Below are 22665 nucleotides of genomic sequence, written 5' to 3'. Positions count from 1 at the left end.
TTTCCTGTGAGGGTGGCGAGGTGCTGGCACAGGCTGCCCAGAGCAGCTGTGGGTGCCCCATCCCTGGCAGTGCTCAGGGCCAGGCTGGACAGGGCTGGCAGCAGCCTGGACTGATGGAAGGTGATTGGAACTAGATGATCCTTAAGGTCCCTTCCAACCCAAACCATTCTGTAATTCCGTGACTTTATGAGGAATTTCTTTTCAAACTTTTTCCATAAGCAAGAAGCTGGCATGTCCAGTGGACTGATCAAGTTGATTCAAGAGCTACTTCTTCCTGATTTAATGGCTCAGTTCATCATGGCTCTAAATTCTGAGACTGAGAGCAGGAAAAATAAAGGTTCATGGTTGGGAACAAGAAAAAAATGTATCCTTAAACCACTTTCCCACCCACTCTTACTGAAATTAGCTTTGCCCAGCTCCCAGGTTTCTATGCCAGAAGATGCACAGACACTGATGGTCTGTGCTGACTCTTTGCAGCAGTTGTCTGGTGAAGAGCTTCCCTTTGAGAGCTGCCGCTTTCTATCCATGCAGATATGCTTCAAGCCAGTGCTCCCCAGAATCCTTCAGCGAACTGCAGGAACAGAAAGTGAAAAATCACTTAGGGGAGACAATATTCAACTTCATGGGAAGCAAACTGTAGTTTAGGTGTGAAGAGAAGTAAATGGGGGGAAAAAGGGTTAAAAACTGCATGGACACCACACGGAAAAGTCTGACTACAGGGAATGAGTTGAGAGGATTTCAGGAAGACAAAAAAATCCTTGAAATGTGGAAAATTTTTGAAAATCAAAGTGCTTTCAGAAAGACCTAAATAAACTCTAGGTTTAGATATTAGGAAGAAATTCTTCCCTGTGAGGGTGGTGAGGTGCTGGCCTCACAAGACAAATCAATATCTCTTCAAGGATATTGATTTGAAACTGCGTCCTTCCCTTACATGCTATTCCAGTGCAAAACTCTTGTTAATTGATACTTACTGCAAAATATCTACAAAGGCTGTCAGTAAAGTCTTGCTTTTATACTCAATGCCATGCTTATTACAAAGGCCTTTCACCAGTGGAGCTACTTTCCAGTAGTTGTGTCGAGGCATCGTGGGGAAAAGGCTGCGGGATTGAATGGGAGAGAGTTATTGTCAGACTTTGCTTGCACCGCTCCCTGTTCCCTCTGTCCAAAATATTTCCCTGCCGTCCCCCAGAAGGAGGACAAAGGGTCTCCTGGAATGGTTTAATGTGAGACTACATGGCCTTTCTCAGTTTTAAGTGCCCCATATTATTCCCACCCTTCTCCCCATAATCATACTCACTGGTGCTCAATCTGGAAGTTCAAGTGCCCAGTGAACCAGTCATTGAACAAAGATTGGTTCACATTGCAGGTTGCATGGAGCTAGGAGGAAAAAAGACCAAATAAACACATGATTTGGATTTTATTTTTATGCAAGTCTGAGAACTGAACCCCAGCAATTATTACCTACCCTTGTCTAGCATAAAAGGCAAGTTAGAGTCAGGGATTATAGCCATCACCGCCCTGAAGAATTACATGAAGGCTAGATTGAAATGGGTTGTTGGGATACAGGTTAATTCGGCTGGCTCTTCATTCAGGAATAACTTCTTCACTGGCATGCACACAACTCTAGCTGTGATTTTTTAAAGGGTTCTTTCACTTGGATGGAAAGAAAAGATGCCCAATAAAGAAGCAAAAAAAATCTTCTGGTCTCCTCCAACTAGTGCAAGTAAAGTCAAATGCAAAAGTATGAGAACAAAGATTTGTGTACATAGGCTTCATCTCACCTAATTCAGACACCTTTAATTTGAAATCTGAATCTGATCTCATCACTTTAGAGTCAATGGAGAAAACGATAAATTTTTATGGTCCCACATTCATCTGACCTGATTTAGATGTCTATTTTAGAGTAAGATGAATCGTGCTCTAGCAATGGCTCTGCCTCTCCAGTGAATGTAACAGGTGTTCACGTGTAGACATCCAGATCTGGTCAGATGAATACCATGCTGGGTTCTTTTCCCCTTAATATAAGGACAAATCCTTAGAACCCACTTTGTGGGATTATACTGCTGGAGGCAGTATAGGTGTGAGTAAAGATGTATTTACATATTCATTTTTATCAGACCTAAATTTTGTCAGATTTATCTTCTCTGCAGGAAACCTGTAACCTATAGGGTAAAAAATTAACGGTATCTAGTCCCACTTTGCTTCTTTTTAATTGGCCTGAAAAGGAGATGGACTATCACACCATCAGTACTTTTTCCATAATAGGAAGGGAAAAGTGTTGTGGAAAATATGTCAAAACCTTTTAGTGAAAAAACAGGGTTGTTTTTTTTAAAGCTAGATGTCCCATTTTCCAGCTAGTTTTAAATGGTTTGGCTACTACAGAAATGCATGCCTTTTAACGATCGGCAAGGACAAATCTCATTAGCACAGCGTTAAAGCTAAGAGAATAACAATGTCGTCTTTGCCCTGTAATTCAGAACAGCAGAGCAGAAGAAAGGAGATTCTCACCTGAGTAGATACCCAGTCTTTGTTCTTATCATAATCAATGTCCATTGGAATGTGATTCATCTGCGACACCCAAATAAACCAGGTGCTCTCCAGGTACCTGGGCAGATAAACACAGAAACACTTAATCGTATCTCTAATCCCACCCAAATGTACCAGCAAAATACTTTCCTGAGTCACATCTTTAGTAAAAGAGCGCTTTTACATAATTCAGAATTTTCTGTTCCATCCCTTTGCCTCCTCACTTTTGGAGTTCCTTTTGAGAACCACTATATCTGGAGTTACAGATGCCCCTGAGCAGCCACACACACACACACACACATGCAGTTATACTGTTACTTCTTGGCTGACTATTTCTTTCTGAGAAAATCATAGTGAGTATGATTATTTTTCATTTATTTCCATTGAAGCTCAATATCATTTACAAATATTAGTGACAGGGGCTGTGGGTATGCTGTGTGTTACCTGGACAGCCAGTAGTACACCATGAAGTTGTTAAATCCCATTAAAGGAATATACATGAGACAGACTCGGATGTTGAAAGACACAACCAATAACAGGTCCTGTAAAAAAAAACAAACCAAACCAAACAAAAAGATGAAAGTAAACCTTTGTTGTTTAACCCCCTCCACTCCCTCCCCTTTACTTGAACCACAGCAATAAAAAATCATCTTATTTATTGATCTGTTATTTATTGATCTCTTATTTATCAAGAGTAAGATCCACACCATCATTCTGCCCCCAGTTGAGTGTATCCCTGAAATATTCCCTCACTTCACAGCGCTCACGTTACCATCAGTAACTAAAGACCAGCAAACAGCCCTGCAATAACACTCTTCCTAGGTCTGATAATTTTCTGTTAAATTTTCTTCCTCTGCTAAAAGGCTAAAAAGCCTCTTCTAAAAAATTCTCCCTGTCCCCACTGACTTCATTCCTGCTGCAGCAAGCCTGGAATCAGCTTCTTTTACCTTAAACCCCTCAAGAGGTTAATATGCTGCAGAGTGGCAATGTTTTTTGGAAGTTTTCTAGGCCATGCCAGCAGTGCTTACCAGCCACTTCTTCCTCTTGATGGCGAAGTAGAATATGGACAGCTGGAAGAAGGGAACAAGTGCAAGTGGGGCCAGGACTGAAGGAAAGAAGGAAAACAGACACATTTATAATTTCACTGCATCAGTAATCTTCCAGAATATACTTCTGTAAGAAGATTCTTCTTTTCAGCAGAAGACAAACTGCTGTCTCCTGTTTACACTAACTTCCATGTGTACACATGATCTCTTCCTCTTTTCATCTCACCAATTCCTCGTCTCTTCCACATTCCTTTCTTCCTCACACTTGATGCACTCTCTAGTACCTACCATCACATCATCCTAACGGAGACACGAGGGGCAATTCCTCCTCAAGTGAACTTTCTTCAATGTGAAGGAAGTTTCCTGAAGCTGTCACTTCAATGGGAGTACCTTTAAACCCTTTAATTTGGGGAGGAGATGCAGCCATGATTTTTGGGTGAAGTTCTTATGGCACTGCAAGGAAGCGGGGATACTCACAGATGAAATACTTATGCTGGTAATTGTAAGGCATGAACTTCTTCTTCTTTTTTCCAAGCTGAAAAATGAAAAGACATTGTAATGGGCTGGTTGGAGACCTGAGACCCTTCATTAGGTATTTCTTATTCCTGACTAATGAACACATCGAGAGCTACCTCTTAATCTCTCTAATTCAACCCCTTTTCTTGAAAATCAGATTTTGTTTGAGCCTCTCTATCCAGATGTCGGCGTTATGCCAATGTCAGAGCAGGGCCATTTTTAGGAGAGTTCCAAACCTCATGGCAGGATACACAAATGCTCACAAGTCATTTGAGTTTTGTAGAAGTTTCTAGTGATGGTAATGAAAGTCTGATGGAACCAATTCCATGTATTCACCGTAGGGTGCTGAGGCTAGTGGTGCCCAGGGAGGAACGGGTTAACATCAAAACTGATATGGGAAGCTCAGTGGGGATGGATGCCGGATGCACTTGCTGTGAAAGCTACAGCTGAATTTCTGTATCAGGTAAGGTAGGATGCAGATATTCCAAAATTCTGAGTAACAGAGGAGATGGTGGTCAGAAATGACATAAGCATTTGGATGCTGTCCTATAATGACCGTAACATCATTTCTGCAACATCAAGGTAGTAAAAGCTCTATACAGACATCTGCCTTGCTGTTTTGTCATATACTTTGCCTTCAAGTACATGAAACAGAAAAGAGATGAACTTTTTACCAAAAAGCACAAATAAGTTCATTTCTTCACAGTGTATTTTTTCAGTATTTACATAAAAGGATTCTTAACATCATCTGCAAATTTTGTGCTTATGATTCTTCAAAGGACAAAATAATAAGGAGGTAAAGCAAACTATTTCCACAGCTCCTCCACCACTGAGAAAAAAACTTGAACACCTCAAAGATGTCTTCACTAGATCAAAACCAAACCAAAACAAATTAACTGGACTAAAGAAAACAAATGAAATGTACTAAACAAAACAAATTAACTAGACTAAAGGAAACCAGTGAAACCCATTTTGCTCACCCACAGTGTGCCTGCCCTTTTCTGTCAAAAAGCAGGAAGACATGAGAGCTAATTCCCTACATTTTCGCTTCCAGCCCACCCAGCACAGCACAGCCAGCCCACTCTGGATGCTCATGCTAATATATAGCCATGAGAGATCTTTTAGAAGATCCCTGACAAAATCCTTCCCAGTTGCAGCTGACAGTTTTCTATGAGTAAGTATTTTGTACGAACACCCTTTACAGGAGCCTTTCTGAGGCAGCAGAGCTGGGATTTGTGTCCCTTAGACGGGAGAAATTGGAGGGCGACAGGAGGAAGAAAGCAAGATTTTCTTAGTAGTGCTGAAACCATAGGTTTGCTCAGACATCCATGGAACCAGTGCAAACACACTCATTTTTTTAAAAAATAATCTGTTTTATTTGCCTAATATCTGCTATGGCAGATACTCTTCAAAGAGCATTTTTGTGTTTCCATGGGAGTATGAATATTACAGCTCCACATGCCTTGGAGAGCCGTAACTTCGTTGCTTATTACCAGCTAAAGGAGAGAGTTTTGTTTTAAGAGGCTGTTTATCTAGCAAAGAGGCCATTTCATCACCCCACGAGCAAACAGAAGTGCCAGGAACGAAAAGGCAAAGGAGACCTTGCCGACCCTGATGATGTCCGAAATCGTAGGGGTGGAGGGAGGGTCTGTTCATGGGTTTTATTTTTACAAAAGCCATAAAACTGGTGATTAAGAAAGATTTTGCTACGCTTTTGTTTTGTGCATAGCAGCTATACTGGTCCCAAAGGATTTAGGTGCCAAACAGCTCCCACAGCCAAAAGGAGCCAGAGGGAACATCTGACTCACTATCTACAGCATCACTAACAACATCTAGCGCTGATGCCAAGCGGACTGACTCATTCTTGGACTGCCTTCAAGGTGCTTGTCCTGCTTTTCTACCAACACAGAGAACTTAAGCCCTAATTTTAAGACTTTGCTTCTCAGGGAGCTGGTGCCTGAGCCTCATAACAGCCATTCGGTACGGGAGGCTCTCAGATCTTGGAACACTTTGGGAATTATCATGAGTTTATGCAGAAAGGCACAAACAGAGTTGTTATTATACCTCACGCTGTAGCTTTCTGTCCTTAAAATGTTTGCTTCTCCAGCCCTCCCCATGCTCACCTCCACGGAGAGCGTTTTCCCCAGGCTGAACAGGAGAGGATGCATGTTGAGGTCCGGGTCTTTGCGGAAGCAGTTGGGTTTGGCATGGTGCTGGTTGTGCAGGTGATTCCACCAGCTGGCTGGCAACCCCTGCAGGAAAAGTTGAAGATCTGGGATTCAGACTTGAACAATATCAACAACTCCATCCCTATTTATCCACCTCTCACTGTTGGCTGCGCTACACTCCCCTCACAGGCGATACTCCCTGAATGTACAGACACTCCCATTCATTGCTTAGTCCTGATTAGCCCCAGAGAATATTCCCACCATGAAGCAATTACCTTCAGAACATTTATCACAACAATCTGCAGCAGTCGATTCCATTTAGGCTTCCTGAAGACAGAGCAGTGCCCCAGATCGTGTTGGAACCAGCCCATCTGGATCTGGAAGACAAAAGGATCACTGAGCAAACAGAATCACGGTGGCATTGCATTAATTTGCCTCGGGAATTGCTGTAAACTTCCTAGCATGAGTGCATCTTCCTTCTGCTTTGGGCAAGAAACACTACCAGCTGTCTTATGTGCTCAGCACTGAGAACTTGCAGGCTACTGTCCATCAGCGCTGCTCAATACCAGATATTGATTTTATTGTAACAGCTTAAGGGAACGTAGCAAAGCATCATTGCAATTAACTTGAATGTTACGCTATGGAAGTCTTTTGTTCTCATTGCAAATAGATAATTTTCAAGTAACCAGTTAGAAAGTGTAAGAATTTCCAAATCCATAGCTTTGTTGCATTTCTACTCCCATGGAAACACAAGAATGTTCTTTGAGGAGTATCTGCCATAGCAGGTACTGGCAAATAAATTAGATTATTAAAAAAAAAAAAAAAAAGAGTGAGTTTGCGCTGGTTCCATGAATATCTGAGCAAACCTAAGGTTTCAGTGCTACTTAGAAAATCTTGCTTCCCTCCCCTCGCCCTCCAATTTCTCCTATATAAGGGCTACAACGTCCTATTACCTCCTTCCCTGCCCTGGCCCTGACATGTCTCATGCCCTTCTATGGTTCCATTTAGTAATCCAGCAGAAAATTTTTCAGGGTTAGTGCATGAAATTGGCTCATAAAGGACTCAACAAATACCAGAGCCCTCAGACAGTAAACAGAAGGAACATAGAGCCGAAAGTGGAGCTAAGAACAAAATATTCCCTCTTTTGCTGGGGTGATTAGATCAGCTCATCCCCGCCTGGGAAACTGCCAGCCCCACAACATACCACCAGCCCTGGTGAGCAGCTTGCCAGAAAAACGAGATTTGCTGGAGGCAACAAAAATTGTGATGGAGAATGTGCTTGTTGTCTTCGGTCCCATAACAGTATCTAAGAAGGGGCAGCAAAGCCGTGACTGCGGTACGAGCATTTCATTAAAGGAACCAAACATCCCTGCAGTGCTGAATGGCTGTCAGCAGCTTACCTGAGCCACGGTGAAGAATGCAATGCCGACCAGGAAAGGTGCTAAGGATATCCCAAAGTACCATACCACGAGCCAGGATGCAGCATCCAGTACCAGGAGGTGAAGGAAAATCAGGAAGAAGAAGGTGTAGTTTGGCTTCAGGAATCCCATCTTCTCAATAGCGCAGCGGAGCTCACGAAAATCCTCTAAAAGTGATTTCTGTAGGTATTAAGTGAATATTAGCACAGTGTTTACTTTGAAAAGGTAACAGAGCAGACCCAGGCACCCCAGAATATCCGTGGAAGCTGGAGGAGATGTCCTGTCGGAGGGGTCTGTGCGCGAAAACCGGCATGAGATCAACAGATCTTGGTTTTTGACACTGGGAAACCAGCTGCCAGCAGGCTTTGCTGCTGAGGCATGGCAGTGGGAAGAACTGAACAAAGTGTGGGGGTCTGGGGCTCGTTCCTCACACCCAGGTGTGGATTCAGTGATTCTGGCACAGCGCATGTTTCCATGCATGACTGCTGCCAGCTGCCTCCCCGCCACCCAGACTGTGGCACAGTGTTGCGCATGCTGCCCCAGAAAGGATTTCTGCTGGCTCTCTTGTTTCCTCCTCCTCCCATAGTCCTCCAAAGCCATTCCCACAGCTAGATTCTAGGACACTTACTTTTTTATTGGACTCAAAGCTGGGTTGGTCTGGTGCCAGCTCCCCGATCAGCAGAGTTTTCAAGTATTTTTTCACCAGAGACTTATCATTGTGAAATGCAACAAAGGCATCCTGAGAAACACACAGAGGAAGGGGGTAAGAAAGGGTACGTGACTAAACACCAGATGCTGAGCCTCTCCTTTTCCCAGGTCTTTGACAGAATACAGAATCCAGTTTCCTTTGTCCAGTGTTGTCCCTTTGGTTGCTCCTGTAGTTCTTTGCCATCAGCTGGAGCTTGGCCCAAGGAAGCTGGAGAAGTTTCAAGAAACTAAATTTCACAAAAGTAATTGGGTGAGGCTGGTAATAAACATGAAAGTGTTTGATGAAAAACCCTTTGCAGAGGGAAACATGCTCTTTCATCTGCTTGTTTCAGCACAGTCCTTCCCTAGAAGGCTCCAGCCAGCAGCCCTGCCCTATGGATGGGACTCAGGAGCAGGAAAATACATCAATGAATGAGGTGTGTCTTTGCCATGCTTAGGATGATGTTTTTAAAGCCTTGCTTTATTACGCTAGGGCCATAGGAAATACACGCCGGAGCTCCATACGCAGCAGGACTCACGGGGTATCTCTTAGAGATCCCTGTAGCTTTTCAGGCTGATTGATGTTTTGGGGAACAGGGTAATTCTAGTGACCCAAACGAGTCTGTCCAAGGACCATTTGAAATACCAGTTTCAAAATCAAATAGAAACTATGGAATAAAGGATGAAATTCCACATCAACCAAAACTCTTCTTCAGCTCATGTCCTCGGGGAGTTTTCCAGAAGAACGGTAAAGAAGCTGACCATGCTCTGTCTTCCAGAAAGAGCAGATATAACAGAACCCTCAGTGTCTGAGCAGCCAGGTACTTGCTGATTTTGGCTCTGAAAAAAATGCGGGTGATCGTGACACAAAAAAAATTCTGCACATCTGGTCAGGATCCAGCCCCTGGAAGAGGGCAGGGGACTTCCCTTGTGCCCGTGGGTCCAACATCCCTCTGGAGCCTCTTGTTCAGAGTCGGTCTGGCTCTGAGTACTTTAGAAGTTGGCACAAGGTGACTTTGGACAGAGCTTTCTGGAGATAGCTAGTGGCCCTTTGTCGCAGTGACAAATGAGCGACTCTGTCCAGACCCAGAGGACCAGGGAAATATTTCCTTCATGATTCCGTACCCCTCGTCCAACAGTTTTTATACATTTATACGTAGCTTGCTCTTGTCAGGAATTCAAGAGCTGAATCAGGCTGTAAGTATCTATACTGCAGCTTAAGAACAGGAGCCAGAGTCCTTTTAAGCAGAATTTCCTATGTACAATATCAGTATCAGATTCTTATCACAGAAACGCAAGCCTTTCCGCCCTGCAACCTCTCCTTTCTCCTCCCTACTCTTAGGACCTGATTATCATCTTACAAGAGATTAATTTTAAGGGCTATCATCTGCAACACACCTAACTTCCAACGTCTGGCATCAGCGTAATGTTCTGCAATGTGTATTGTCTATATTTTAAAAGTAATCCACGCAGAGGAAGAAAATTTTCAATATATATATATATATGTATAATTATGAGCTCTAGAGGAAGATAATTCTCACCATATATATACAGTTAAGGGATCTAGAGTAGTCAAGAGTACTTGGAAAAAAATCCTGGATCCTGGCTTTAGGCAAAGTCATGCACCACATGATCTTTTGGGACACCTTCCAGTCCTGGTTTTCTGTAAGTGTGTGTTTCTCAGAATATATGAACACAGCAGCATTTTAAAAGCAAAAAGAATGATAAAGATTGGCAGAAAAAGAATCAAGAGCAAGATAGCAGAATGCTGTTATGACGCAACATAAACGCACATTGTACCCACAGCCTTGACTACTGCACATAGTCCTAGTCCTCCTGCCTTCAGAGGGATGTAGTGAACTATAGGTAGCAAGAAAAGATGCAGAGAGCTCTGGAGCAGCTTTCATACTGGAAGGCTGCCTTGGAAAAGAGGTAACGAGCTGTCAAAACCATAAGTAGCATTGAGAAAATGATGGAAAACGTATTCACTGTTTTCATAACACATTAATGAAATTACCAGGAAGTAGCTTTAAAATGTACATAAGTAACAATGAGGAAAAGCAGATTGTAATATTATGGTAATAATAAATACAACTAAGATCAAAGGCCGTGCTTTAAACTCATTCATACCAACAAATTCGCTGCGGTTAAAACCCCTGGGTGTCTATAAAGCACCATAATCTAAATGCAAATCCTTGCGCTGGTGGCTGCAGAAGCTGGGAGAAGATAGCTTGGGGACAAATCATTCCATGCATTCGGTATTCCTCAACTCCTTTTGTAAAAGGTCGCTAATAGGAAGAGCAGGAGGTGGCACCAGGCTCGGGGACCCCTGGGCTGCACGGTAAGGCTGGTCTGATGCTCTTAAGAGTGGCAGCCTCGCTGTTTGTCTCTATCACTGCAGTAAGCTCATTGCAGCACGGCACAAAGCAGCCTCTGAAACAGCTGTGCTGCGTTCAAATCAGCACCTTCATCTTCAATTAAAAGCATGGTTTTCGTTAAAAAAGCCAAAAAAACCAGGCAGACTTTCAGCATGCTTAAATCCCCCTTAGATTTCAGATCAGTGCATTATATAGTGATTTATAATCACTTTAGTGAATTAGCACACACAGAAGGTTTCCTGGGACAGAATTACTGGGACAGTAACAGGTTGGTGGGAGAGCTGGTGGCGGCTGGTGGGCAGGATGTGTCCCCTCTCCAGCTGGCTCCCCGTGCAGGGCACTGGCAGCCTCACACCGTGTTACACAGGTGCCACTCTCTCTTTAAAACAGGGCTGCATCCACCACTGAGCTGAAGAATAAAACCAACAAGACTTGGAAACCATCTTCTCCTTCTTTTGAGAACACTCGGTATTTTCCTGTCTCAGTTTCAAGTAGGGTGAAAGGAATGTGAAAAATAACTCATCTGAAAATAACTTCTGTGAGTTAGGAAGTGCTATCCCATTTTACCAACCAAAACCTGAGGAATGAGACAGGCTAAGCAACTTTCTTGAAGTCAAGAAGTCTTGTTGTGACAAGAATTAAATCTGGGTCACCCACATCACAAGCCTATGCCCTAATCCTGGTCATGTTTCTAATGTGCACATTTCTGACTGTTCAGCAATTCAGTGTCTACGTTCAGCAAACAGTGGGATCTGCTTAGGATTTATTATTTCTGCCAACAAGCAACAAAGTGTTTTAGAGAAATCTTCTAAATCAAAGAATTTTGCAGGAATTTCTGGTAAATCTACTTTCAAATAGTGAATATCTGTAGAATTTTTTCTCATCTTCTGCAGCCAAATGTCATTCTGCTGCTTTCTCAGTCATTTTTCCTGTATTTTATTTCTTCCTCCCCCTTATCTGAAATAGACTTTTTGCTCAGGCCTCAATTCTCCTCCATTTACCTGCACAAAACAGCGTCTCTTCCTTGAGTATCCACTTTCCTGCCTCACTGCCCCCAGGATTACTTTAGGTTTGATATTACCTCTTACTTGTCTATCTACTAACACTTCTATCTTTGGTTATCATTTGCTTATCACTGCTCACATCCATCTGACACTGAAAGAGCAGCCTTTAAAGTAAAGACACGCACTGCGCATCATGCTCCTGACCCTCTTCCCTTTCTCACTGCTGCAACAGAGACGCTTTTCAGGCAGCAGGAGGACAGCTTGCCCAATCACGCCTTGTAGCAAGAGAACCTGCATGGGTATTGCTTTGTTTACAGCAAGGTGTAATGAACCTACCCAGAGCTTTACAATCTGCATAGCGGACAACTCTGACCTCACAGGTAACCAGAAGGGCATTTTTATGGATGGCACAGATGTGTCCACCACATTCCCTGACCAAGCACAGCACCAGCCTCTACCACGAGCACTCCACTGGAGTCCCACCACGCCGTCCTGCCCTGACAACAGAACCACCTTCTTCCACCGTCCTCCTAGATCTTACCGTAGCATCTTGCCCGGCATAGTGGCTAATAACTCGGCTGCCTCCAGGATGTTGTTTGGAAAACCTGCTGACATCATAAACCTTCCTGTCAATCACCAGCCATTGCTCCTGCCCTTGACCACGGCCATTGTGGATTCTGATCTCCTCCCAGGTGAAGAGCTGTGGAAAGGCTGAAACAGGTCGCGTCTCCTTTACAGTGGAGCCAGTCTGTGGAGCCATCTGTACCGGCTGGAGTGCAGTCGGCAGGGAGGTTCGCTAGTCTAAGCTTTGCGGCGCCGTGTGCAGGCAGCGAACCCTCCCAGCCTGCCCGTTATACAGCCCTGCTGCAGCCACTCCCTGCGCTGCCGGGGCTGGCCGGCTCCCCCTGCCCAAACACACCCCGCCGTAGCTCCCTCCTTTTCCACGTTCACACCAGACACTTCGACACACCCTTGAATAAAAGCCCTGTTCCTTCGTGCCCTTTCCAATTGCCTTTGGAAGGTCTGACTACTCGGGAGAGCTGTAGACTACTTCACTGAACACAAATATGCATAAATAGAAAAAAAATTAGGGGGAGTATCTGTAATTCAGTTAAATGAGATGGCAAAATGACAGAAAGGACTATTAAGTGAGCACCTTCACAGAGCATTAGCAACTGGATGAGGTAAGCTGTTAACTTGCTTCCAGGCTGCGGAGTCAATGTGGGGATTAGCCAGGAGAGATCTGGGGAAGGCTGTGGGCAGCTCCTCAGCAGGGAATATTCTTACACGTACAAGAAGAGCCCTTCTTAGCAAAATGAAGCACTGTCGGCGTCCCGTAATCCTGTAATCAGTCATTAGTGTCAGGAAATCCTGCGTTTACCATACAGTGGAGTTTCATAATGTCATACAGAGCTAAATGTAAAGCTGTAAAAGAGCCTGTGTGGAGAGCCAGAAGCTGCTATTAAAGTATAGTTTACTACCATCTCTTACTTAATTGTAATTCCTGCCTCCGAGGCACAGAGCCACCTCGTAGGCTCACACAGTGGAAGGAGCAGAATGCTCCAGGGTCTGCAATCTCTCCACAAGGTAGCTCCTAGTGCCCTTAAAGGGAGATCTTCAAACTTCAGGTTGTTCTAGGTCTTTGAAATAGTCTGCATTGACCCTGGCACGCTAAATTCATGTGTTTTTCTTAACTAAAAGCATTGTTGATCAAAATACCACAGAGTAAAGAAAGATCGCATTAAGAAAACATTGTTTATCTCCACTTAATTTAGCTTGCATCAACAATACAGTTGTTTTCACTTTCCTGTGTCCTCCAGTCATTCCGTCATCTTACTGTTCAAGTAATTCACTCATAACTCAACAACAGACATTAAAATATTTTGGGGTTGGGAATAATAATAACAACAACAACTACTACAACTGTTAACACCAGGTTTAGCTGTAGATTAGGAGTTTCTAATTAATTTCTGTTTCATGGCACTGTTTACAAAATGAACCTTGCTTAAATATTGGTCTTGCAGAGCCAAAGTTTAAATATCTCTGACGTTCAGAGAGGATCTGCTACGCAGTAAAGAGGTAAGAGTTCTCAACTGCAATAAATAGCAAAGAGAAGGCAATGCTATGTTTCCTATGAAGTCACGTCAATTTTGCAGGTGACCCAGAAAAAACTAACCCCACATATACAAAATATTGCCCGACTTGAGGTTTAGGATTCCCTTAGTCTTGTTGATTTTTTCTTAAATACAAAATTACTAGCCCTGGGTGCTTTTGAGGAAGGTACAAGCAGCAGGCAGATGTAGTATAGGCTGTCCTCATTAGGTTTCTATCCTATCCCTTTGTAATGCAATACTGGGTTAAATACCAGATCACGAGTTTTATACCTTACCCCAAACTTTATGTTTATAAATTTATTGTATTTACAACCACAAATATTGTCTGCAGTGATGCCCAGTCCCTGCCTGAAACCTAACAAGTTCTAGGTCTCAGCTACCAGTTCACGTACTGTGGCTAAAAGAGAAGTGGTGGCTGTGATGAGCTCCCCGTTCGGAGAGAGCCTGAACAACTCAGCTGAGGCTGCAAAGTCAGGAAGGACAGAAAGATAAGAAAGCCACACCACGTTCTTGACCAAGGTACCTCAGCAGGGTGAGGTGAACTTATGACTGTGTTCCCTGCCTCCCAAGCAGGTGGCAATGCAGGAAGCCTCTGCAGGAGCTGATCAAAGCAGAGATTAGCTGAGAAGCCTCTGCATCAGAAGAAAGGTACCATTTAATTTATATAGAAGAGTTTTATTTTGAAGAGTTTGTCCTTAAGGGACTCTGGAATGGAGTTTACAGGGTATTTATGCTGTAAGTGATGATGAAGCTTCTCAGCTTACAATTATTTTTCTTAGCACGCTCTGTGCCAGCCTCAGACCACAAACAAAGTGGCAAATGCAGAGTCTTGGGTTTTGTCTTCCTCGTGTTTCCCAATGAATTAACAGTAGTCCAAAACCAGTTGGATGGAGACAGCTGAAATCTCACATAGCAGCGACACCTGCCTTGCCCTGCATGGAGTGGGCAGTCTTTCTGGCTGACACAGAACAGCAAATTATGCAATTCTAATTCGTTTAAATCATGTAGCATCTTGCAAATTAATCAGTCCAGCCCAAAACAACCCTTTAAAAGTTCCTGATATGTGGCAATAGTTGAACCACCCTAGGTAAAAGAGAAATGTGTTAGTGTTCATTAGAAGGCAGTGATAAAAGAATGGGAGGAATAATTTCTACTGTGCTGTCATGCTGCATTTTGTAACTCTTTATCTTGCTCTAAATAAAAGTTCACAAGTGTCCACACTTACCATGTGCTCATGTTCTAGCATGGAATATGTGTAGAGCCTTACATAAATTGTGTTCAGTACTTGGAACAGCGGTAATAAAATATGTAATAGTTGTTGCAAATTTCTGCATATGTGAGTTTTTTATAGACAAGCAAAAAAATTCAAGTTACTCCATAGCTGGCTGAAAGTACAAAAAACCTTCCCATTGCTCTATATTCAGACTTGTAAATATAGCAGCTACCTGAAAAGGAGTAGATAAAATCGTGGGTTTAGGTTCTGGCCTACAAGTTGCTGGAGGATACAGAGCCAGGAGTATATTGGGGTGAACGAACATGGGATGTCACTGCCTATACACACAGAGGCAGCAACTGTGACTTTCGCTGTAAACACACACTGTGGGTGCCAGCACCCACCAAACTGCTGCTGTTACTTCACCAGATTCAGTTTGGGAACCCTGAGATAATTGCCCTCCATATTAACAGTGTGCACAGTATCTCATGTCTGAATTTACTTCGCATCAGATCCCACCCAGAGTGTCCTGTAATGTCCACCGATGTTACACTACACTGAAAAGCCTCAAATGAGTCCTTCCCCAATCTGAAAGCAGACGCTGTCTCTGTCTGCATTATCCAGGTCACCAAACAAATTTCAGAGTTGCATGGAAAAAGCCCAGATAGATAGTGAAAGCCACAGTCAGAGAAACTATTGAGAAATCAGTTAAATTTACACCATACTCAGTGTTCTGCAACAGCTACCCACGCACCTGCCAAAACCAGTGTCGTATGCATCTGGGAGCTAGTACACATGCCCAGAGCTATTCTGCATGGCTGCTTTTGTGTCTAAGAGTCTCCTTGCACAGCCACTTCACGCAGTTTTCCAGATTTCCAGAAAGCCAGTACGTGACTGTTGATCTAGCACTTATTGCAGCAACATTTTTATCCCTGTCGCAGTTTAACCCCAGCTGGTAACTCAGCCCCTGGCAGCTGCTCGCACCCTCCCCCTGCATCAGGGTGGCAGAGAGAATCGGAATAGTAAAAGTGAGAAAACTTGCAGATTGAGATAAAGACAGCCTAATAAGTAAAGCAAAAGACACACACAGGCAAGGCAAAGCGAAGAATTCCTCCACGGCTTCCCACGGGCAGGCAGTGCTCGGCCATCCCAGGGCAGCCGGGCTCCAGCAGGTGGGATGGGGACTTGGGAAGACAAGCGCCATCACTCACAAGATTCCTTCTTCCTCCCCCAGCTTTATATGCTGAGCATGATGTCATATGCTATGGAATATCCCCTGGATCAGCTGGGGTCAGCTGTCCCAGCTGTGCCCCCTCCCAGCTTCTTGCACCCCCTAGCCTGCTCGCTGGTGCGGTGGGGTGAGGAGCAGAAGAAACCTTGACCCTGTGTAAGCACTGCTCAGCAATAATCAAAACACCCCTGTGGCATCAACACTGCTCTCAGCACAAACCCCAAACACAGCCCCAGACCAACTACTACGCAGAAAATTAACTCTACCCCAGCCAAAACCAGCACAATCCTGTATCACGTAAATGTCTGCACTTACCACTTAATCCACTGGAGATAAACTGGCACAGCACAGAGTGGGCCAGAAAAATCATCTAGACCTAAGATACACTGAAGCAGGTCTGCAGCAATCAGGCTAGTCTTGATAGTGGCTCATTCCAGGGGGCAAAGGATACTCCAGACCTGCGCATGAATGAGTGGTTGATAAAGGAAAAGGGTCAAGCAGAAGAAAAATGCCCAAGCATCAGGCAAATACCTATAATCCTTGTGAGCAACTTTGTAACTCTCTGGTTTGGAGTTAATACACAGAAGTTACTCCCCATTCCTGTCCTATTTCTGGAGTTCTTTGCATTTGTCCCTGAGCTCTTGTTAACTACAGCTTTTCTTTGTTGGGACGGTTTTTAGGCAACATCCAATTGGTTATAGTTCTGGACATGTCTCCAACAACTGCGGTTAAATTCTCTTTGCATTTTGAAAACCACATGGCATCCTACCTCTGTGTGACACTTCCTCCTAGAATGACTATCAGGAGCTTTTGTACCTGGGCAGTCAAATGTGTTATTGGGCAAGCCTTGTCTGGGCACCTAGTGACCATGCTTCAGACCATCAGGTGCTCCCTTTTGCAGGAGCAGGGTCTGTCCAGTGTCCATTTACTTCCACTTTCTCCATCCAGGTTTCCCATAACTTGTGTGGTCTCCTGGGGTAGCACGCCACACGCAGTAAACCAAACGGTGCAGACCTCCTCATCCCTGGAGAAACTAAGGCTTCGTCACTGCCCTATAATTTGAGGCAGCACGGCGTAGGTGTGTGGCTTTTTAGGTTTGTATGTGGGACGTGTAGGTCTGTCTTATGACAAGAGGTTCAGCCGCTGGCCGTTTTAGTCAAGAAGGCATGATGCCCGATCCCATCTAACCCTAGACTAGAAGATCCACCTGTCGGGTAGTCAACTTCCCAAGTACGGTTGATTCTACAGCAAATGCTCTGAGCCAGTGTGAGCCTTACTTCTGCTTCAGAAGCATGGGTAAGAACTTTACTCCTCCTAAGACAGCCTTTGAGGGCTGGGGCATTGCCCAAGCAATCCTGCTTTCCCTCCATAATCCAGGAAGTCCCGACTCCTGCTTCTGGGCCAGACGTCACCCCGGTTCTCTCCAGCAAGGTCCTCACTGATAGGTACAACAGGCTGGGGTACGCCGTGGCTTCAGTTCCTCCCATACAAAAATCTTGGACTAAGATAGAAAAGAATCCTGATGAGTCCTATTGCTCGGATACAACTTTGGCAATTTTGCAAATTCTCTTATTTGTTTTCAGAAGAAAATTTCCACATGTTCTGCCTCTAGTCTTGCATCTAATGACACAAAGTTTAGGAATCTCTCCTAGTCTATCCCTGCCTTGACATGTTCTGCCTCTCAGCAGTTATGGGTGGTGACTATTTTTGTTAAAGTGATGTTGTTCTTCTCCCAGAAGGAAAGTTTTCTTCAAGAATTAGAAGTTGTCTGTAAGACATAGACCATAACATGAACCAGCTACTCCAGTCTGCTCTGGAATCTGAATTGGACTCCAGCAGGCCTTTTCCCCTTATTTGTTCCTCTATTTTGGTAACTCTGGAGTATTTGCTCAAGACGGAAATATTTGTAGCTTTCTAGTTTCAAAGCCAGGTTTCTGGTCTTCCCTTTGGATGAGGGAAGAAGAGGGAATAAAACAAAGAGAACCTCAAACTGACCAAGACATAACCTGCGCTCACTGGCAGCATGTTCGTTTGCCTTTTCTTTCACCTGGGCAACATCCAGCACTTATTACTTCATCTTGTTTTTTTTTCATAACTGATTCTGAGATTATTCTGGAAAGGAATTCAGACTTACTTGTTAGGACATCTGCATCTTTTGTTGCCAAAAGAAGTTATCATTCTATCTGGCTACGCATCTAAACAATTGTTTTAGAAGCACTCGTGTTCATCCCAAAAGGTCTATTATGCAGGAGGTGACCTAATTATGATAACACTGCCCACAGGACTGCCCTGACCTCTTTCTGAGTCAAAGCAAACAACAGCTACAGTTTACAAGGAATTGTCTCCTAGAAAAGTAAGTTGTTCTTGCATTGTGATATTGTCCTTAGTGGACAATCTATCACTGCTCCTGCTATACTGAACGCTGGGCTTATTAACCTTGGTACTAGCAATTTGCACCTTCTGTATAGCTTGAACTGGTACTGATTCACATTTCAGCTGCTGAGTATCTCTTTATCACTGATAGATTGCAGTACTATCTGCTATAAAATTTCTCATGATCAAGTTACTGCCTCTTCTTTCATTGGGCTCAGGGAGCTCTGGCCATTTTATTCTTCTACAGTAAGGAGCTTTCCTCAGCTCTTAGTTTTTCCTGCAGCTCTTCCCTGTATCCTCTTTTACTCTTCAACAGTAGTTTTGTATTGCAGACATGACACCTGAATAAAATTCCCTGATAGCAGACATATATATACAGAATGTAGGAACTCTTCTCTATTCCTGCCCTTTTCAGGCTTTGTACCTACAGGTCTTCTTTTAGGCATTTCAGAAAGCATCATTCAGCTGGGAGCTCATGTGCAACAGACAGTACATGATGACTTCCATGTCTTTTTCCATTCTGTTCTCTTAATTATTTCAGCGACAATTAGGAAGGGCCAGAAAAGCAAGATAGATTAAATTTCTCAACAGTGGCTGGTTCTCCTTGCATTGAGTTTGATACCCACTGGCACAGGTTTGTTCTTATTATTCTACCTTGTAGGAGAAACAGGATTTTGTATTTCAGTGATAAGCCAGGTGGGAACACTCCGAGTAGGCAGGGTGGCTTCAGTTACCTCCACGTGCCTTTTACCAGAGCCTGTGTCTGTCACTGGGGACAAAACCTTGCTCCCTTTCCTGCAGCTTGAGCCAGCATGAGGAGAGCAGCAGTTAATAAAATGAAACAAGGAATGCCCTGGCAAAAGTTTTCCCTACAAGGATAATGAAGTGTGGGAAGACGTTGCCCACAAAGCCTACAGATCCCTGCCCCTGCAGGCTTTCAGGACTCAGCTAGCGTTCAAAGACATGGGGACCCTGGTTCAGAGGATGCAGAGAGACATCGTTTCTTGGGATGGATGACTCAGTGAAGAAAACTGCTGGTAAACAAGCAGGGAAATTTAATTTGTTCGAGAAAACTGAAGAGAAAACATGCACTCTTTGTAAGCATGCAGGACTGGCCTCTCAGAAAAAAAAAAAAAAAGTAACAAACCTGTATATAAAGATATATATATATAATCACCAACATTGCAAGAGTGCAAACTATTAGCTGCAAAAATCAAAAAGGCAAGCTGGTCTTGTGACCAAAGACAAGGTAGACTACTATGGATTGGTCAGCCCTTCAGGAATGGCCAACAGCTTCCACTATATTAGTGAGCCCACTTCACCTTCCTTTGCCTCTGGGCACCAAATGTTGTTTTGCATTCAACATGCGAGACATTTTCCAGTTTTCCCATCTTAACAAGACTTGAACAGTCGCTGACTGGCAAGCATCACACATTTGCTCCCGTGGCATCACAGAACCCGCGAAACAAAGCCTCCAGTGACCAAAATGGAAGGGCAGTTATCACCACGACTGAGTATGTCTCCACAGTATTCCTAGAACACCTATGGGAGGTGTCAGGCATAAATTTGATATTTTAAAGACTCTTGTCTTTACACAAATCCATTGATTTAATCCATTGATTAAATTTGCACTGTTAGATGATATTTTGCTTATTGTGGTATATTTATAGCTAATTTTCCCTAAAAAATAAATAAAAGAATTGTGTCATTTTATCCTCCAGCTCTACAAAACTGCCACTTCTCACAGAAGCAAACTATTTTCCCTAAAGGACACCATCATAATTAGCCTTTAATATAAGCAGTCATCGGTGCATTATTTTTTTATTGCTGTTTCAAAACTTTCTTTATAGAGGTTCCTCACCATTTTCTGAACATTTAAGATTAGTCTCTGTAGCAGATGTAAATCGCCCAGAAACCATGTTCAGGTCAATTAACTCTCTTCCAGTGCAACGTAATCTTCTTTCTTTCTCCACCCATAAGTAGCATTGCAGTAATACATCAGTCTTCTATGCCTGACCTGTTAAGAAATCTCTTTATATTCCTTATAAAAGAACTTACTTTGGGAAGCAACAAATCATCCTGTTTTCAAGCGGCTCAGCTGCATCCATCATTTATCCTGTAGAGATCTACAGTCACCAGAAGTTCTCCTTCTTTTCCAAACATGGACAAAATTCTATGGACACCACAGTTCACCTCTTCAGGAATTCAGGATAATGGGAGAAAACACACACATGGGTTGGGCAAGGATTGGAAATCCAGATCATTAACAAGTCAAAATAAGTGGGTGTTGGGAAGGGGAAAACGACAGCATTTTCCTCTGCCAGCTGCCCCATCACCCTCAGCTCTTTTAATGTTGCCCTAACATTTTCATAATTCCAGCTATCCCATTGCTGAAAATGTTCCTCCCTGATTTGAAAAATAGTAATTTACTCTGTACCAGAGCCACTTCTTTGCCCAGTGATGCTCCACTTAACTGAATAACCTTCATAGCCTTATGAACCTCAGGCTGCACTTTGTAAGACCCCATGCAAACACCTGATGAATTTGTCCCCCTTTGAACATCTTTGGGAACTATATCCTCTCCAAACATCCAAATCCCATGGAGGGGCTGAAGATTAACAGGCTTCACCTTGGATGTAAATGCTTCTTCTTTATCCCTAAAGAAGCTTTGCTACAGTTCTGGGTTTTGTTTACCAATTATCCTGTCCATTAAATCTCTCCTTACACTGTGTAATTCAAATATTTCATTGCCTAACCTGCTACAACTGTGGCAGAAAACGAGCATGTAAGGCACACAACTCCAGAACTGCCATTTTAGCAGTCACTTGGCTTTGAACAATTACCAACAGCAGATTAATGAGTGTCCCCTACCTCATTCTGCCTGACCCACCACAGAGATCTTCTGAGAGAATGAATTTTTATTATTAAACCAGACCTAGACAATCAGCACACCTTGCATTTCCTAGTGTTTAGGCTGAACTCAAAGACCCCAAAGCAAAAAGCCCAACAAGCTATTCCTGCTCGCAGGCAGGTTGTTCTTACCTTTTACGGAGGGTGACATGGGGACATAACGCTTTGGTCAGTGACCTTTAGGAGTCCCATTCTCACATCAGCCCAAAGTTGCTTTGAGCTGTGCATTAATTTCATATTCACTTCCTTTAAGCAAACAGATAGTTGGATAATCGCAGGGGCAGAGCCCTTAAACCCTCCCGCTTGGGTCCCCAGGGAGGCTGGGATGTCCTTCGCTCCTGATGCCCGAGTGCCACCCCGTGGCTATTCCACAACCTTCAGGTTCCATGATTTTTAAGGCTGAGCCGTGAAGCCAAAGGGCTTTCACCACGTGGCAAATTTGGGGCTGGGGTTGTTCCAGAAAGGTGTATCTCGATGCATGTTCAGAGCACCTGAAAGGGGGTTTGGACTTGCATTTGACTCTTGTTGTAAAATTGCATTATTGGAAGTAATCAGGGTAATCTGCCGCTGTGGACTATAAACTCACAGAAGCTGAAGAAGTCATGCAGCTTATTTCTCGGGCTGTCATACACCTGGAGAACCTCTAGCAAACTCAGAGCACCCACACCTGCTTCTGTTGAGTCAGCCCCCCTTCGCCCTTACCCTTCAGGACTGGGAATCAGTCCACAGGTGTTATTTTTCCTGGTGAGTCAAGCACTTGGTTCATGGTGTTGCAGATCAGGGGTCCTCAAACTTTTTAACCGGGGGGCCGGCGTGCGGATGAAGTGGCAGGCAGTCATCTGCGGCTGCTTGGTTACCCCCCCAACCCCTGGCGGGGGTTTCTGTAAATACCAGGGGACGGATTGAGGACCCTGGGGGGCCATATCCAGCCCAGTTTGAGGACCCCTGTTGTAGATGTTTCCTCTTCAATATGGCAGAGAAAACACAAGGGTCTCCAAAGTCTTAGGCACTAAAGTGGAACTTAGACACATTATTCTCTTCAAAACTGTTAACTTCTAGATCATCCCAGCCCAGGGGTACC

The 22665-nt window shown here is 43.8% G+C and overlaps 1 protein-coding gene and 1 long non-coding RNA gene across 2 annotated transcripts in view; one reads left to right on the top strand and one right to left on the bottom strand.

The window, feature by feature from the left end:
- LOC130156375 (uncharacterized) overlaps nt 1–6253 on the top strand; it is a 42189-nt gene extending 35936 nt beyond the window's left edge. Inside the window, exon 11 of the long non-coding RNA XR_008824395.1 lies at nt 4430–6253. This is a non-coding gene — a long non-coding RNA (uncharacterized LOC130156375). The remainder of the gene's footprint in view (nt 1–4429) is intronic.
- The window catches only part of LOC130156374 (acyl-CoA (8-3)-desaturase-like), a 47982-nt gene extending 34465 nt beyond the window's left edge, over nt 1–13517 (bottom strand). Inside the window, 5 exon segments of the mRNA XM_056354819.1 lie at nt 6212–6340; nt 6532–6633; nt 7657–7854; nt 8303–8413; nt 12285–13517. Coding sequence (XP_056210794.1) covers nt 6212–6340; nt 6532–6633; nt 7657–7854; nt 8303–8413; nt 12285–12503 — 759 coding nt within the window. The 5' untranslated portion in view covers nt 12504–13517.
- Between the last annotated feature and the right edge of the window lie 9148 nt (nt 13518–22665).

Source organism: Falco biarmicus, chromosome 10 (genome assembly GCF_023638135.1).
Source record: "Falco biarmicus isolate bFalBia1 chromosome 10, bFalBia1.pri, whole genome shotgun sequence".
Lineage (NCBI taxonomy): Eukaryota > Metazoa > Chordata > Aves > Falconiformes > Falconidae > Falco > Falco biarmicus.
The sequence above is the reverse complement of the archived record's forward strand: the minus strand, read 5'-3'. Positions and strand labels throughout refer to the sequence as shown.